The 16,723-nt window shown below is 42.1% G+C and overlaps 2 protein-coding genes and 1 pseudogene across 3 annotated transcripts; all 3 read left to right on the top strand.

The window, feature by feature from the left end:
• Positions 1–907: 907 nt before the first annotated feature.
• Positions 908–1,420, top strand: LOC309824613 (interferon alpha-13-like; the record flags this gene model as incomplete). The annotated part of the gene is made up of 1 exon (XM_082657588.1): positions 908–1,420. The coding sequence occupies one exon, from the start codon at positions 908–910 to the stop codon at positions 1,418–1,420; it is 513 nt and encodes a 170-aa protein (XP_082513714.1).
• A 3,683-nt stretch (positions 1,421–5,103) lies between these two features.
• LOC309824396 (interferon alpha-1-like) lies at positions 5,104–5,649 on the top strand (the record flags this gene model as incomplete). The annotated part of the gene is made up of 1 exon (XM_082657275.1): positions 5,104–5,649. The coding sequence occupies one exon, from the start codon at positions 5,104–5,106 to the stop codon at positions 5,647–5,649; it is 546 nt and encodes a 181-aa protein (XP_082513401.1).
• A 9,885-nt stretch (positions 5,650–15,534) lies between these two features.
• LOC309823963 (interferon omega-1-like) lies at positions 15,535–16,217 on the top strand (annotated as a pseudogene). The gene has a single exon. The product of its transcript is annotated as an interferon omega-1-like (transcript).
• Positions 16,218–16,723: the final 506 nt, after the last annotated feature.

Genomic DNA, 16,723 nt, shown 5'->3' with positions numbered 1-16,723 from the left:
TATATTTTAATATGAAAATATATTTTAATATTCTATGCTTAATATTGAAAATATTTTAACATAAATATATAAAAATATCAAACATTTAAAATATTTAATTTAAATATGATATGAATTAAGTTAAATATAAAATTGATTTTAAAATGTAAAATATAAAAGGCTGTGAGTTTTTTTTAATATTCCTACTTTTCAGATATTCAATACTTTCTCCCTCACTTTAACGCTGTATCCTTGAAAGACTCCGTGAAGTCCCAGAGAATCTACAGGGGCGCTCAGCTCCCGCGTCCTCGGCCCCGGTGGTGGCCGCGCTCCGACTCACCCCTCAGGGCGTCCCCAACACCGTCCTGTCGTCCCATCGCCGCCGCCGCCTTCCCCTTTCTTTGGGCCTTCGCTGTCTCGCGCCAGAAACCAGCCCGAATCGGAAAAATCGGCTCCCCTTTCTCTGCGGCTGGGAATCGCTCTGATTTCCCACCTCAGACCGCTCAGAAAAAGGCTTCTTTCCCAAAAACTGCCTCGCTCAAGTTTCTGTGAGAAAATAAAGCGCAAAACTCAGGGGAAGCCTGAAAATGCACGGTTCTTGTTCCCAGCCACACAAAAATGTCTCTGGCGAGGCCGCGACAAGGCTTCCTCTTCAACGCTCAGCACCGAGAAAACCAAGGTGTTTCGCGTATGCTGATTATTAAAGCAGCCTCAGTGACTACTTCTCGCCCTGTCTCTCGAGCTGCAGGAGACAGCTGCAGACGGCAAACTCAACAGTCGGCGTTTCCCAAACAAACCCTGCGCCCTCTACCGGCCACCTAGGGAAGGACGCTGTCCACAGTTCCAGGGAAGGAAGCTTCCCACTCATTAATTGTTTGGCGGTGCCCACGCCTCTCCTGGCGGCCGTCTAGTGAATCACCCTTTCTTAATGGCCCAGATCTATTTGCTAGTGGCAGGAGTGCTGCTCTGCTCTATCCCTGCTTACTCTCTTGGCTGGAACTTGCCTAGAAGCCATAGCCGGGAAAACAAGGACGTCTTCCAACATTTGGAACAGTTGCAAAGAATCCCCTCTCAGTGGTGCCTAAAGGACAGAACCGACTTCAAATTTCCTTGGAAAAGAGAGAATATCACCCCAATCCAGGTGACTCAAGGCACCTGTCACCACCATCTGATGCTCCAGCAGATCTTCAACCTCTTCACCACGGAGGACAGCCGTGCTGCCTGGAACAACACCCTCCTCGATAAACTTCTCTCTAGCCTTCATCTGAGGCTGCACCGACTGGAGCAGATGAAAAAAGACAATCTGGATTGTCGAGATTTGGGACGTGCTGCCCGGGAGTATTTCCATGGAATCCATGTCTATCTGAAAGCAAAGGAATACAGCCCCTGTGCCTGGGAGGTTGTCAGAGTGGAAATTAAAAGGTGCCTTTCCCTTATGTAAGAATCCTCAAAGAAATGTCAACAAATACAGAATATTTTTTATACTCGTGACACTTCTCATTCTATTACATTAGTGTTCAAGTCCAAAGCAATCTCGACTTGTGTTTCCTCACAGGCTGAAAAATGTCTGAAAAGAAAATCATGATTTTAAAAAAGGTTTTGACAGAACACAATCTCTTTTCTTGTATAAATAATTTTCTAACGTAATTTAAAAGATCACTTTAAGTTTTGGGAGAGGTATTTGCTATTTTCAACACATGAAGTATAGAAAGGTTTTTTGGATAGTGTGGTGTTAAAGATATTTGTCAGTTAACTTAATGCTGACTGCTGTAACGGGTAAAGAGAATGCTGTCAGGAATTGGATCATAATAGAATCTTATCTTTCCCTGGTATAAGAACACAAGGCAGGCATTCCTGATCAGATGGATGTTCTAAGTTGCTCTCCAAAGAGTGAGTCGGGGACATGGGTACCCCCTGTTTTGTGGATTTTTCCATCATCAACAGGTGACTGCAAATTTTTCTGCAGTATTTGAGGCTATTCCATTCAGTGGTAAAGGGAAAAAGTCTGGTGCATCACATGGGACGTTTTCAAGGGCCAGGACTATACAGGGCAAGAGCCCTTCTGATCACATTACATGGCCTGGATTTATCCTCATGGAAATCTCACTGCAAAGAAGTTGGGAAATTATTGGATGATTAATAGACGAGGAGACAAGTTCAGTGCATAAGACCACTTTTCATCTTTACACTATTTGTCCTAATGAAGTTCTGGGTGGGGTGGAGGGGAACAACTAATGTTCTTGCTTGCACACACTTCATTAAAAAACAATCTGACCCACAGAGAAAGAGAAATATCATTTATATGTGGAATCTAAAAAAAAGGATACAAATGAACTTATTTACAATACAGAAACGGTCCAGTTCTGGTGAAAGCCTGCTTCAGGTCTCACACTGCAGAGTTCTCCTTGTATCATCACAGCAGGAGAGGGAGGCATTTATCTCTGACCTCGTTGATAAGGGCACTAATTCCATCGTGAGGCCTCCATCTTCACACCCTAATCAAGTCCCAAAGGGCCCGCCACCTGATACCATCACTTTGGGGGTTAGGACTTCCAAATATGAATTTTGTGGGGACGGAAACATTCAGACCACAAAGGGCATTGAAGGCTACATGTCTTGGCATCCAGAAGAGAGAATATATTCATGTAAATAAAGAAGAATGAGCCATTTACCAGGCCAAAAGAGCAGACCGAGGACTCAGAATCCAAACTCTTGATTTCAAACCTGCAGTGATGCTTTAATTATTATGTGTCAAAATTTGGAAATCAAACTGAAATGGACCCCATCGTCCCTTGAAAGGGAATGAAGACACAGGAGGAAAAGGATCATTCATCAGTCTTTGTGAGGAGTCTCCAAAGACTCTCAGGATATAGGTAGTCATTGCCACATCCGTAAAGATCCACCGAAGAGTAACGTGGTTAATTGTCTGGTCGCTGTGACCTGTGTGAATCAGGGAGACTTTGAGTTCAGATACGTGGCTCTGTATGTGACATCAAGCTGGTTATTTTCTGTCATGACCTAGTAGAGGACAAATTAGCGACGAGGCCATCCTCCTGAGTTTAATAGAGTGCCGGGCAACGGCTGAAAATTGTGCTGCTCTTACAACTTGAATCCCCAGAGCCATAGGCACCTTAAAGGAAAGAGAATCCTAGTGGTTTTAGCAACAAACTCAGTAGGCATGGCTGATACCAGTAGGAGTAGAGTGGGAATACCAGCCACTGTCTATTATAATCCCAGCAAATACGACCGTGATAAAGGAAAATAGCTTGGTCATTCGTAACTGCCTTCCAGTGGGAGGAGACCATCTGAGAAACTGCTTTCGTTAAAAGTACCTGTTCGGGCTTCCCTGGTGGCGCAGTGGTTGAGAGTCCGCCTGCCGATGCAGGGGACACGGGTTCGTGCCCCGGTCTGGGAAGATCCCTCATGCCGCAGAGCGGCTGGGCCCGTGAGCCATGGCCGCTGAGCCTGCGTGTCCGGAGCCTGTGCTCCGCAATGTGAGAGGCCAAAACAGTGAGAGGCCCACGTACCGCAAAAAAAAAAACAACAACAATTACCTGTTGCGTGATTACACTGGGCCTGGTGCCGAGGATACCACAGAGAATACGACAGAGTCCAGTTGCTACAGAGCTGATTTGCCACAGAGAGTCACGTACCTATTATTTATTGAAAGATCGGTATTAGAGGGGGCTGAGGCCACAGAACATCCACTGCAAAATAAAAGAATTCATGATCAGAGTTGAAAGTGAATTCTTTCCATGATACCAATCAACATTTATCCAGTTCTCAATTAATTACAAAGATGGTTTTCTTTTGTTTGAAAAGAATAGGCTTGGATTGGAACCTCTGACAGTCCTTTGGGGAATCTGAAATTCAATGCAAAAATACAGAGAAAGATTCAAATCGATGATGATTCCTAAATCATCTGGGAGCAGATCGCTCCCACGGGTGCAAACAGTAGTTGTTAGGGGTGCGAACAAATCTTAGCTACTACAATGGTGGGTGGCACTCCAAAGCTCAACCCTATCCAACCCTACCCTTTGTATTCATTTTTCTCTTTGGGTTTTCTTGTGTATGAGACGAGAGGCATTGACATTGAGTGCATGGAAGATACACAATATGCAGGATCAGTGCTACAAGCCATGGTGCTTGATGTTTCATTACAGGACTTTCTCTCCATCATATGCTTGAACTCAAAGTCATAATGTGAGAGGTGCCCTCTGCTTACTTATGAGGTGTCCTTGTCTGTCTTGTGGATTTTGCTTATGTTTGAGCCTCAGTGTGATGTGGGCATCGGGAATTAAGCACAAATAGGTTGTATTTTATTATTTAATTCTAAAAAAGTTATCTAGGAGATCAATAATTACGTCTAGTCCTAAAGAGAAAAAGTTGTTGACAATATCTAGAGGAATATCTAGCAGCTAGCGAAGTAAGAAATCATTTTATGATATGAATCAAAACTAAGAATTACTTAAAAATAAATGTTAAGAAAATCATTTAAATTTTCAATGGTTTTAGCAGTTTTGATAGATTTTTAAATATATCTATATATTGGTATTCTTATGAAGTATTTGTATAAATTTTTATTGAATATGTAGTTTGATACATTCCTATTTATTAAGTAAATGTATTACATTAAAAGTCATTCTGCACACTTAACCAAAATGTTAAATTAATTGCAGTAGCTTTTACAGCTAATTTTTAGCCTAAATATTTTTGTCATACTCACCACTGCTTTGAATAAAAAGAAAAAACTTTTCACTTTCTTTTTCTATTTATAAAGTAGAGATACGCATGGAGTACATACTGATGTACCCAGTATATCTGTGTATCAAAATTTCATAGGGGGGCCATATGGAAAAAAAATATCTAGAAAGGTTCTGTGGGCAGGAGAAGGGGAGGCAAGGATGAAAAACAGTGGTTGAGAAACGCTGCCCTAACCTGTCTGGAGAGTGCAAAATGAAAAGCAAAAACAGAAGTAGAAAGTAAGAGGGAACATTCAGAAAATGGAAACCAATTCGCTCCCATTTAAGACCCAGGCTTGAAGGAAGGTCTTCAGAGAACCTAGAGAGCAGGGTTCACAGAGACCCCACCTCAGCCAGGCCGGCAGCATCTGCAGGGTCCCCGATGGCCCCAACCGTGTCCTTACTCCTGGCCCTGGTGCTGCTCAGCTGCCACTCCAACTGCTCTCTGGGCTGCGACCTGCCTCAGACCCACAGCCTGGCTAACACGAGGGCCCTGATGCTCCTGCGACAGATGAGGAGAATCTCCCCCTTCTCCTGCCTGAAGGACAGAAATGACTTTGGATTCCCCCAGGAGGCGTTTGGAGGCAACCAGTTCCAGAAGGCTCAAGCCATCGCTGTCGTCCATGAGATGATCCAGCAGACCTTCCAGCTCTTCAGCACAGAGGGCTCGGCTGCCGCTTGGGATGAGACCCTCCTGGACAAGTTCTGCACTGCACTTTATCAGCAGCTCACTGACCTGCAAGCCTGTCTGATGCAGGAGGCGGGGCTGGAAGGGACTCCCCTGCTGAAGGAGGACTCCATCCTGGCTGTGAGGAAATACTTCCACAGAATCACTGTCTATCTGCAAGAGAAGAAGTACAGCCCTTGTGCCTGGGAGATTGTCAGAGCAGAAGTCATGAGATCCTTCTCTTCATCAAGGAACTTGTAAGAAAGACTCAGGAGGAAGGAATGACACACACCTCGTTCAACCTGAGAAATGATTCTCACTAACAAGACCACACTTCCACCTGTGCTGCCATGTCAAAGACTCTCATTTCTGCTCTCATCATGCCCTGAATTGAATTAATTTGTCAAGTGTTTTCAGGAATATTAAGCAACATGATGTTCTACTCTACAGGCACTCGTCCCTCATAGATGCCCATGCTGATCTATCTACTTACTTATCTACTTAAATATTTATTTATCTACTTTAATATTTATTTCACTATTTATAAAGATTTAAATTATTTTTATTTACATAATATTATGTGCATGTATACATTGTGGTTAAGAGAATAAATATATACTTTGTATTAACTCAGTTTAGGAGTTTTCTTTGTTCATTAAATTCTTACTAGAGAAAACTTCCTGTTTTGTTTTTTTTCTTTAAAAAAGAAACACCAAGGGGCTTCCCTGGTGGCGCAGTGGTTGAGAGTCCGCCTGCCAATGCAGGGGACACAGGTTCGTGCCCCGGTCTGGGAAGATCCCACATGGTACGGAGCGGCTGGGCCCGTGAGCCATGGCCGCTGAGCCTGCGCGTCCGGAGCCTGTGCTCCGCAATGGGAGAGGCCCGCGTACCACTAAAAAAAAAAAGAGAGAAAGAAACACCAAGCCTGAATGTGCAACCTGATGAAAGAATGTATGTTACAATTCCTTGACCCATCATTACGATTTTCACGTTAGAAATAAAAATAGACTGCTTCTAGCCAGGTCGTGGGTTGCCCTCAGGACCTAGAGGTGAACATAACTAATCCAATTCTGCTTTGGGTAACTTTGATTTTTTTTTTTAAAGGAAAGTAACCTAAAAACAATAATCAGGTAATACAGGGACTTCCTTGGTGGTACAGTGTTTAAGACTCTGCTCTCCCAATACAGGGGGCCCGGATTCCATCCCTGATCAGGGAACTAGATCCTGCATGCCACAAGTAAGAGCCCACATGCCGCAAGCAACTAAAAGATCCTGAATGCTGCAACCAAAGATCCCGAATGCCGTGATGAAGATCCTGCACGCAGCAATGAAGATCCCGTGTGCCACAACTAACACCTGCCACAGCCAAATAGATAAATAAATTTAAAAAATCAGTTAACTCACAATTAAATTTAATTATTTTTAAAATAGTACTAATTTGTAGTAGAAATTAATATCGGTTAAATTTAGTGCTACAGTGAGAAGGTGGGAAAATGGAATTTCCCCAGCAGAAGGTGGATCATGTCATGCGAGGATATAGAAATTAAAGCAGTAGATATTACCTATAGTTAACTAGTAGACATTTCAGTGCAAATGTCCATTGGATACTGGAGATAGCAATTTATAAGCAATTCCATGAAGTGTAAAGCATGGAACAGAAGAAGTGATCAAACAGGAGGAGAGTATCACATGAGAAAAGGACTGAAAATTGAATCCTATGACCTTAACGTTAAAAGTGAGGGAACGCTACAAAGGAAAGCAAGGGGAATGGCCATATGTTAACAGGACAAGAGAGAAAAGTGAGAAGACCATGTTTGAAAGACTGGAACTGCTTAGAAGATTCAATGCATTCGTGAAAACGTAGATGGAAAGTGCTCCTACATTGGGAAAAGAGATGGCATTGGCCACTTAGTGACAGCTTGTTTGGTAGAATTAATCAGCAGAAACCATAGTGGAGAAGGTGGAAGGATGAATAAGAGAAGGGAATGACAATATATACAGAAAATAGGTTTGAGATAGTTGCTGTCTGAATTGGAGGAGAGACATAGGGTGGAACCTAGAATGGATGTGGATTATTTTTTTCTCTGCATTGTTTTCCTTTTTTGAACTATTTTTTGCTTCTGAAGAGATTTCATGGATTTGATGTACTGAAAACTCATATCAATGTTCAAGATTTGATTTACTTTAAATCCTGACATTTAATCACTTACAGTGATAATGTATCATTATTTTGATGAATATGATGTTGAATGTCAGTAAGCTGCTCTGCGCTTGAAACCATCCACTACAAGGGAAACAGATAGAACTGACCTTAGTGAGAGCTGATTTGCTGAAATTAATCAGCAGAACCCATTCTGGAGCAAGTGGAAGGGTAACAAGAGAAGAACTCCCATTGTCATTATTTCACCTGGGGAGTCACTTTACTTCTTTCACTCTCATCATAGTCAGATTTGCATTTGTTTTCCTTTTACCTCAGTACATCAAATGCAAGGACAGCTTTCCAAGAAAGTTGAATGGAGAAGCAAATCAATGATGTATTGCACATTATGGAAAATCATGGTATGGGCCCTTTATGTTTCCATTTTTGCTTCCCTCTTAAGATACTCAACTCAAGATGAAAAAGGAAGTAATTCAGTAGTAGCAAGACAACCCCTGCCCAGAAAAATACTAAATGAAAAAGAACGTATAACATTACAAAGACTCTGACACCAGAAAAGCAGAGAAGGCTAATTGTATCTAGCATCCTATGCCCTACATTTTTACCACGCTACGTCTTCACTGTGAGTTGGAGAATGATGAATCAAGAGGCTCAGTAGAAATGTACTGAATCATCTAATGATGCTTAATAATTACTTCAATATAAGGCTCTGACGCGAGGTCACTAGAAGCTTCTGATGGGAGGTCTAATGGAAAATCTAAGAATACTCTTTGTTAATAATTATTTGGAATAATTATTATGAACTCTGTACTAATGATAAAATGGTGAACAAGATATAGACCTGTCACCTATGGTGGTTACTTGTCAAACAGGTCTAATAAATCTATTTTCAAGAAGACCAATCCCAAAGGATAAGCCAGCTTCGCTGATATGGAAAATAAAGAGGGCAGAAACAGAGCCCAGGACTAGAAGTAAACACAGCCAACCTCTAAGCAAGAGAATTGTAACTCCTCACCCTAAAGGCCAATTTACCTCAGTTCCTTTTACCCCATACATCATGTTCAACTTTCAACAGAAACTTACCATACTAAAAGGTGAAAAACACAGTTTGAAGAGACAGAGCAAGTATCAGAACTAGACTCATATACAGTAGAGATTTAGAAATGATCAGACCAGGAGTCAAAATGATAGTGATTAAAGTGCAAAGGGCTCTCATGAAGTCATCTATTTATTATTCTACTAAATGTCAGTCATACTATGTATGGTATTTAAAATAGTTTTGTTCATATAATACCATGTTCAACTTTATAGTGTATTCAGTATAATAAAATATGCTTACCTCTATATTGTTTCAAATTATTTTCTTGTTTAATTTATGAAACTCTCCCCCAGATGACATTTGGATTTTTTTATTCTTACAAAAAGAAGTAGCTTTAATTTGCAAGGCATACTGAAACATGGATGATAAATTCTACTCATCATTCTCATCATTCATTTATTTCAGTGGTTTATATTTTATTTTATTTTTTTAAATTTTATTTATTGTTCACAGTGCTCGGTCTTTGTTGCTGTGCGCAGGCTTTCTCTAGTTGTGGCGAGCAGGGGCTACTCTTCGTTGTGATGCGCGGGCTTCTCATTGCGATGGCTTCTCTTGTGGAGCACGGGCTCTACGCGTGCGGGTTTCAGTAGTTGCTGCACGTGGGCTCAGTAGTTGTGGCTCACGGGCTGTAGAGCACAGGCTCAGTAGTTGTGACCCACAAGCTTAGTGGCTCCGCGGCATGTGGGATCTTCCCGGACCAGGGATCGAACCCGTTTCCCCTGCAATGGCAGGCGGATTCTTAACCACTGCACCAGCAGGGAAGTTCCAGGTTATATTTTAAAACTTCATATTTCTATATTGGATATTTGATAGTTCTGAGAATACAGAGGTGAAAAAAGAGAATGCCAAACCTATTCTTCTGGAGAGTTCGGTTTGGAAGAGATAAAAGATATAAAAACAGTAATCATGCTAAATTATTTCAATTAAGTTTCCTATTACAATGAGAGATAGGGAAAAGGGGATTCTCTCACCAGAATCTGGAATGAGGCATCTCAAGAAGGGGAGAAAGCACATGGACTCCATAAAGTGGCCAAGAAACATCTAAAGACAGACTTCCCATTGGAAGCAGCATATGTGGATGTCGTTCCTTAGGAGTAGAGTGTAGAACGAGATGACGACCGAAAGCTCATGAGGACCTTCAACTTTTAAGAGTGAGAAAGAGGAGAGTCTGAAGAGGGCACAAAGGTGGAGTAGCCAGTGCACTTAGGAGTCAAGCAGGGAAAAATGATCTTCAGAAAGCACCAAAGAAGCAAACAAAGAGCTTGAGAATTACAGAGGATGGAAGTTAAATAATTATTTATATGTGATATGGGTTTCTGCATTGAGTCTAGATTCTGCCAGGACACACGTGTGATGCTGGGGAATCACTTAACTTCCCTGAGCCTCAGTTTCCTCAAATATAAAGTCGGGAAAATATTCCTAGAGTTGTATTGAATATTAGGCCAACCAGAACATTTAAGAGCACTTAGCAGAGTATCATCCACAGAGTGAGGGCTAAACAGGTAGTGTGTTGTTTCCTATATTTTTCATATAGGTCTAAATGGGAATAATGAATTCTCCTCCCCCTCTCTCTGTCACTGACTGCAGAACAATGACAGCCTAAAAAACAGAACTGGGAGAAAGTGTGTCATCAATTGTATGTAATTTTACATACAATAATATACATATATGGTACATATATATGAATACATAGTATAAAATATACCATATATCTATCTGCTGATTCTGATACATGGCACAATTCCCCTTCCCCTCTGTTTTCCTGGATCCCATTCTTTCACTAAAATATCACAATCATTCAGTTCCTCCCAGTGTAGAAATCCATAGTGTACTTTCCCCATTCACTCTGCATTAAGCTGTACTGCCCATTCATACCGCTGTTTCCTTCTCCATTAGGGTTTCTGGCTGTCAATTTCCCCTTAAGACTACAAAGCCACCAATGGAAAGCAGAAGCTGAGTGAAAGTTCTAGGTTTGTCAGAAACTCTCATATGACTCCACGCTCTCCGCCTGCCAAGCACTGCAGGTCCAGACTGTCCAGACTCCCAGAGAAACACAGTAAATAGATGGCACCCTGCCCAACACTGAACAGTGGTGGAGAATCCAGGAGCTCACCTGTGCCTCTATTTGCACACTTCCACGTGCTGACTGCACTAGGAGGAACTCACCTGGTTCAGGACTCTTATTTGCTCAAAAAGCCCAAAGCGCAGGAAACATGGAGTTGAAAGGCAGCAGCAGCTTGAGAACTTGGAAGGAGAACAGAGATGTTTAAAGCGTTCACTGGAACAGCGGCAGGTCCTCAGGACATGGAAGAACACAGATCAGCTGCACCGAGGCAAGTGCTTCTCCAGAACATTCCTTTTCAGAGAAGAAAAGAATGAGGTGCATGCGATAGCACAGAGTTCTCCCATAAGGATGTGGCCACTAGCAGTGTCCCCAGCACTGATACCACAGCAGCCTGCGGAGTCTTGGAAGGGACGAGGGTTACCTCAGTGCCAGCTGCAAACTTGTTTTGTCCTTAGGACCCAGCAAGTAATCACAGAGCAGGGAAGGATATTCCTGGGGACAATGCAATCCAAGGAATTTCTTACATTCCATCATGATGTCTTTGCCCCTTTGAAAGACAAACAAAATAAAACATGCTTGAATAGAAGGGACACAGGCAGGGATTTTAATATATTTAGCAACAACTGGGGTAGAGCCTTTCCAGCAGGGCAGGTATCAGTAACATGCACACTGGAAGGTCACAATTTCTAAAAGCAACAAAGAGCTAAGTGGAAATTCATTTATTTAATTTAGGCACTTTGGAAAGAGGACACTGATGGATCAATCATCTTTCTATTCTTTCCAGTTGGTGCATACAGCACTGAGTAGGTACTTTTAAAGTCAGAAGGACATTTAAAGTACATTTAGAGGTTTGGAAACCTTCCTAAGGATTAGGGTCCTAAAACAAGCAGAAACCATTCCTATATTACTGCTAAAAATATCATTTTATTAACAAATGAGTTTTTAAATAATATTTTTATTTCAATTCTTCAGTATTATGATGTTTTAATGGGCTGAGGCTAGAAATTTAAAGAAAGACAACTATACAAGGCCATGAAGGTGACTCTGGAGTTCAAGCCAGACTCTCCCTGCTAAGGAGCCCATTAAAAACCTTCACTGCTTCTGTCTAAGAAGCGCGTATGCTCTTCCGTCTTGGTCATACATAAGGCCTCTTCGGTACCCACATCTTAACCAACAGTTGGAACAATAAAGAGTAGAGATTCTTACTTGGACTCTACCAGTAAACAAATGGATGTCCAGCCTGGACTGTAGGTGAGAAATGGAGGTGTCTTCATTGAGATTGAGAACAGCAGGCTGACCTGAGGAGGTCTCCTGGGAAATCAGTGAGGTCCTTGTTGACTGGAAACAAATGACAACATAAGAGCTGGGAGTTCAGTTTTTTTGGAGGACTTACTGAGGACTATAGCCTGGAGGACAGCCTCTCAGTCAGCTCTGACGAACGGCTCCAGGACAGAATGGGGATGTCAGTATATATGTGATTGTGGTGAAGAGGATACGTGCAATCAAGGACACATCTTGGGAGAAGGTTGCTGCTAGTCATGAGGAGCATTTGTCACTATTAATGCTTTTAGTGCTTTTCTAAGTATGAGAAGTTGCAAAAAATTGAATTCATAGAATTTCTCAGGAAATTATCTAACTACCTGCAGGCCTATTCTGTCAGTTTTCCCAGAGCAGAGAGTGCCCCATTCCTGATCTCTACCCTGAACTCCTGTCAGGGCGTGTTGGGGTAAGGGACTGCTGTGGCTAATGACTTTATTCTTGTAGAACCAGATGGTGAGTGACTTTTTAGTTGTCATCCTGAAGGAGAAACGTCAGAGTTCACATGGCTAGAAATTGTTAGGTGCTTTTTTTTTTTCTTAAACTCACAAGAAAACTCAAGCGTTAAAAATACGTAGATTCCAGGGGTCAGCTCTTCTAGGGTTAATAAAGTTATTTTACCATATTTCATTGAAGAGATCACTCACGAAATCTTACACTTGGCAGTGCGTGGCTTGTGTGATCTCAGTTCCCTCACCGGGGATTGAATCGGGGCCACGGCAGTGAGAGTGCCGGATCTTAACCACGAGGCCACTAGGAAACTTCCTTTTTTTTCAATAGGCAGAAAAATCTATTCCCTTCTAACTACTTAATAGTGATTTTGTCTATTTTGATTAGAACTTAAAGTCAGTTCAGTGGACTCAGACCACACCTCATGTAGCCCTACAAAACCACAGACAGTAACCCTTTGGCATCTTAAGTGGAATAAGGGTCCTCTGTCATCTCACTGTCCTCTGTCTGCTTATTTCGTGGGTTCCTAAATATCATGTTCATGTGCAGTCTTCACTTTCTTTAATGGGTGCTTTCAGACAAATCATTGTAAGCACCCTAAGGTTTGCCCTTGTATCTTGGGTACATTTGGAACAGTTCATTCATCCAGATTTATATTTCTCTCCAGTTGTATAAGTGAATTGGATCCAATAGGGTTATTGAGAGTGTTGAGTTAATTTCTTTTTCTATTTTCTGGCTGTGCCATGGGACATGCGAGATCTTAGTTCCCCGACCAGGGATCGAACCTGTGTCCCCAGAAGTGGAAGCTCGGTGTCTTAACTACTGGACTGCCAGGGAAGTCGCTAAATTTTAAAGAACTTAGAAAGTGGCTAGTCCATTAGTAGCAAGCAATAAAATTCAGTTCTTACTTTTAAATATCACGATTCCTATTAACCAGATAAGATCAGGATCTTTTGGAATCATCTAATTCCCTTCCTTTAATTCTAGTTTTCTTAAAGTACCCTTCTCATTGCCTGAATGCATTTATCACCTAGACGGATGCTCAGCAAGACGGATCTTGCTGATCCTCCCAGACAGGGTTAGTGTTCTAGCAATTGGGGTTCTGGTTGCCAGTCACTTGTGAGCTGGTGGGTGTGACTTCTTCCTTCTCTCCTCAAAACTGATCATTCATGGATTAAATGAAAGAAAAATGAGGGAGCTGGTCTTGCGAAGCTGAAGGCCGTCAACTGACCCAGGACTTGGTCTTTTCTGAGCTTCTGGCAGAAGCAACCATGTTCCTGTCTTTCTGTTTTTCACATTGGCCTCATCCTTCTCCTCTGACGTAGCCTATTCTACAACTGTGCTGCACTCAAGTTAGCTAAATTAGAATCCGGCATTGTGTCAGGGGGAAATCACTTCCCTTCTTTCACATTCATGACATTCAGACTCACATTTGTTTTCTTTATGCCCACAAGACAGCTGTCGACTTTTACTTTCTAGGACAGTTGCAGTGATAAACAAAAAATCTAAAGTTTGAAAATGATAGAGACTGGAGCCCCTTTGCCTTTCTTTACCTCCCTTTATTGTTCTTACCTCATCATGAATTAGAACTAATGCAGGAGCAGCGAGACAAATGTTGTCCAATAAGTCACTAAGTGAATAAAAGTGACAAAAACTTTAAATGAAAAATTACACATAAGTAAAGGAAAGAAGGCGATTTCTCTCTGACCTAATCCTGGGCCTCGCTGCCCTGCATTCTCAGAGGGAGACAGAGACAGAGGAAGGGAGAAGCCCACTGGCATCAACTGACTGAATGAACAACTGAACCTCACTGGTTTCTGTGACATAAGCTTTAACGAGAGACAACACCGTCGCTGAATTCTCTGCCCCCAGCTCAGAAACTTTGAGCATAACAAGTGTTGACTAGTTTTAGTAAAAGAGTTGAATAATAAAATTTGTATTTGGCAAAATAAAAATTATGTTTCTACTCAGGGTAAAATGATTAGAATTGGGTAACTCCTCCACCACCTTAGAGAAAACACACTTTTGCTCTCAGCATCTGAGGGCTGCTGACACTTCTGATACCTGAGGACATGGGTCAGGAGGGGAGGAGGTCACCACTGAGGACTAGGGTCCTTCACACAAACACTCCGGGGGCAAGGGTGAGGGTCCTGGAAGATGAATTATTTTCCCAACAAATAAACAAGCCCCTCCACAGATAGGAGATTGTAAAGTCCTCGGGATGTGGTGAGCCTGCCCTCAGGGTGGGAGTCCAGGTTAGGAAGGGGACTCTGTCACTCTAGAGGAGAGGGTGTAACTACATGTGATCTCTCCCTTGTGACTGAGGTGCTGCTGGGGAAATACAATTGTCTTGGAATTAGGATCTCCACACCCATATTCTCCTGAAAAGAACCAGGATTCCTGGTGGGGGTACTGGCCCAGCCTGTGGAGGACTATAGGTCTCCAGTAAGAAAATGGTGGAAAGAAAGGACAATATCTATAATAGTCCTCACCTCGTGGTCCCCTGAAGCATGACCACATGGACGTGAAGGAACATGTTCTAGAAGGAAAGGAAACATGGGAGAAGCTCATGGACTCATAATAATCAGCCTCTTCTCTAAATCAAACACTAAACAAAACCCATCTTTTGTTTCAAACTGCTTATGCCAGAGTGATCTGGTAAATCCCTAAGCAAATACAGAAAGCATACGGCTGAGAGAGCCTGCCTTCCTAGGTAAAGTAAGAGGTAAAAATGGAACCTAAGATCAGGGCTAAAAATTTCTTCCTGCAACAGAGAAGACCAACATTTATGCATGAAAGAGATATAGGATGTGCGTATTTACAAACCTACATCACTTCTGACTTTAAGACGAAAACCTTTCTCATTTCATTAATAAATAGCCATTTGGATGGGCACATCTGAAATTACTGGGAAAATTAAACTTCTTGCAAAATTAATAGTTTAGAATGATGACATCTTCATAGACCATACTGAGAAGATATAAGTGAAAATCAAAAAAAGGAAGTAAAAGGGTATAGAAATGTTTAGAAAATGAAAATTACTGTGTTCCCTATTTAATGGCCTTGCTTACAAAGAATGTCATCACAGAACCTACCGCCAAGGTTCCCCCGGACGCCCTCTCAGCCAGGCCAGCAGCAGCCTCATTTGCCCCATGGCCTTCGTGCTCTCTCTACTGACCGCCCTGGTGGTGTTCAGCTACGGCCCTGGTGGATCTCTGGGCTGCGACCTGTCTCAGAACCACGTGCGGATTAGCAGGAAGAACTTCATGCTTCTGGGCCAGGTGCGGAGAATCTCCCCTCGCTTCTGTCTGAAGGACAGAAAAGACTTCGGTTTCCCCCAGGACATGGTGGATGGCAGCCAGCTCCCGAAGGCCCAGGCCACCTCTGTCCTCCACGAGATGCTCCAGCAGGTCTTCCGCCTCTTCCACACAGAGCGCTCCCCTGCCGCCTGGGACACCTCCCTCCTGGACAAACTCCGCACTGGACTCCATCAGCAGCTGGAGGACCTGGACGCCTGCTTGGTGCAGGCGATGGGAGATGAAGAAACTGCCCTGGGAGTGACGGGCCCTACACTGGCCGTGAAGAGGTACTTCCAGGGAATCCACCTCTACCTGAAAGAGAAGAAATACAGTGACTGTGCCTGGGAAATTGTCAGAGTGGAAATCATGAGATCCTTGTCTTCATCAACCAACTTGCAAGAAAGGATAAGAATTATGCATGGAGACCTGGGGTCACCTTGAAATGATTCTCATTGACTAAGATGCCCTATCACCCTTGCACACATGTCTTTAGTCATTTCAGAAGGCTCTTATTTCAACTTTAATCACAGAATTTATTGTATTAATTCAGCTACTACTTTGTCAGTAGTGATAAGCAAGTATATGTTAAAATTATTCAGCTTCAGGGGATCAGTCCCTAAGCAATGACTACCCTGTTATTTATTTATTCTGTTTATTTGTTTATTTATTTATTTATGTATCTTATTTTTATATTTTCATATCAATATATTTATACTTACATTGTATTAAAATTTAGAAAATATTCACCTTTCCATTTCATTAAATTTGCATTTTGTTTTATTTATTAAATTCTTACGAGAGAAAACTTCTTGAGTTTTTTAAGTTCTGAAACCTACATTCTTATCTTTTTCTGTGTAAATTTATTTCAGACTAGTATTGGTCCATTTTGTCCTTTGGAACAGTCCTACCACTTTCATTTCAGGAAATGCTTGTCAAAAGGTGGAATT

Source organism: Grampus griseus (assembly GCF_964374135.1).
Source record: "Grampus griseus genome assembly, chromosome: 6".
NCBI lineage: Eukaryota > Metazoa > Chordata > Mammalia > Artiodactyla > Delphinidae > Grampus > Grampus griseus.
The sequence above is the reverse complement of the archived record's forward strand: the minus strand, read 5'-3'. Positions and strand labels throughout refer to the sequence as shown.